At 39.2% G+C, this 1,757-nt stretch overlaps 1 protein-coding gene across 1 annotated transcript; it reads left to right on the top strand.

The window, feature by feature from the left end:
• Positions 1-821: 821 nt before the first annotated feature.
• Positions 822-1,364, top strand: LOC113774310 (vinorine synthase-like). Its single transcript, XM_027318861.1, has one exon. It carries the CDS (start codon positions 822-824, stop codon positions 1,362-1,364), a length of 543 nt encoding a protein of 180 aa, XP_027174662.1.
• Positions 1,365-1,757: the final 393 nt, after the last annotated feature.

Genomic DNA, 1,757 nt, shown 5'->3' with positions numbered 1-1,757 from the left:
TATGAATTTGGTCCATAAGAGAAAAAGAATCAACCAACTTGAACTCAAAATATTTCTTAATAAGAAACTTATCTGTGCTTGCTTTTGGGATGTATACTCTCGCTCAATTGCAGCCCAAATTTCCCTTGGATTTCGTACTCCTTGGAACATATCGTAGTAACTATCCGAGAGGGTGTTGAGAATGTGGCCTTGGCAGATAATCTCATCCTTTTCACGCTTTTGCCTTTGCTTTGTCATTTCCTCGGACTCACCCTCCACTAGAACAGGAATTTCTGGAAGATTTGGATTGAGAATGTAAGCCACCTTCAATGCAGTGAGAAAGAACATAAGTTTGTCCTTCCAACGGTTGAAGTTGGTTCCGGTTCCATCAAGTTTGTCTAACTTAACGAAATCTTGGTTCATAACTTTGACAGCACTTTCTTGTGTAGACTCCATTCTTGTCAATCGGTCAAACTTCAAGATTGTAGGAAAAATATAATATAGAAGGACAAGATTGCACTGAGTCAAACCAGAAAAAATCAAGAGAGAATTCTATAGAAATAAGTTTACATAAATGGGGATCAAGAGTTGATGAATTCAAGGCGTGTAATCACTTTCCTTGAAGTTTGATTGCCCCCACTATCTTGCTAATCCGGTTTCTGGGTAAAAACTCTAGGATACAATGAATTCTAATTAAACAACCAAGTAGCAAGTTCTTGGATTTGTCTAGTCAAGAATAAAAATGCTTCAGTTGGTTTTCTGGTGTTCAACCCATTGATTTATACACCCACAATATTCAAAAAACTGTTAGAAACTGTTCACATGTACCCTTTCAAAGGAACATGAAGTTTCACTGTGAAAGGGTGCTTCAAAAGGTGCAAACCTTTCCTATTTTGCAAACTACATCAACAGCTCATGCAGACATTCAACTTTCAGATCTTTTGAGGATGCCTGAAAGTGACTTGACAAATTGGCTATTTGCATTCAATCCAAGTAATTTGGAAATATTATCACAAAGATATATGCTGATGGTTCAGGTAAGCATATTTGACTGCGGTGGGATCGCCATTGGCCTGAATGCCTCCTACAAAATTTTTGATGGCATGTCTATGTCAACCTTCATGAACGTTTGGGCAGCCATAACCAGCAAATCATCAGAACAAATAAGGCCCATTTTCATTTCAAGTTCTTTGTTTCCTCCTATTTCCAATTTCTCTGAAGAAGCATCCTTTTTGGTACCCAATTCTCAGATGAACACGTGTGTTAATTATGCGATGAAGAGATTTGTTTTTGATAGCTCAGCCTTGTATCCACTTAAAGCCAAAGCAGCTAGTTCATCTTCCCGAAAACCAAGTTCAGTCAAGGTTGTTACGGGACTTCTATGAAAATCCGCCATGGCAGCTTCAAAAGCAAGACATGTTTCTCAGAAAAAAAACCCTTGTTGGTCTTCCCAGTGAGTCTGAGGTCCAGATGTTCACCCCTTTTACCCTCGCATTCATTTGGAAATATGGTGTTTGAAGCTTGTGCTCAATCTGATCAAGATTCTAATCAAGAGCTGGAATTTCTTGTGAGCAAGATAGGGCATGCAGTTGCCACCGTTAATAAGATGGGCTAAGCCTCTATGGATATACACTGGGAGCCGCCAGAATAGATGTTTAACTATTGGAAATTTGGCAATTCTAATGGATACACAACGCGGTGATGGAATAGTCGAGCTCCCAGAAGATGACATGGCTATATTCGATGAAAATCTAGAGCTCCTCGCTTTTGCTTCTGTA

This window comes from Coffea eugenioides, chromosome 6 (genome assembly GCF_003713205.1).
Source record: "Coffea eugenioides isolate CCC68of chromosome 6, Ceug_1.0, whole genome shotgun sequence".
Lineage (NCBI taxonomy): Eukaryota > Viridiplantae > Streptophyta > Magnoliopsida > Gentianales > Rubiaceae > Coffea > Coffea eugenioides.
Note: the sequence above shows the minus strand (reverse complement) of the source record. Positions and strands in the feature narration are given on the sequence as shown.

What these genes read in the sequence shown, in the direction of transcription:
- LOC113774310 (XM_027318861.1), top strand. Translation starts at nt 822, where the DNA reads ATGAAGTTTCACTGTGAAAGGGTGCTTCAAAAGGTGCAAACCTTTCCT.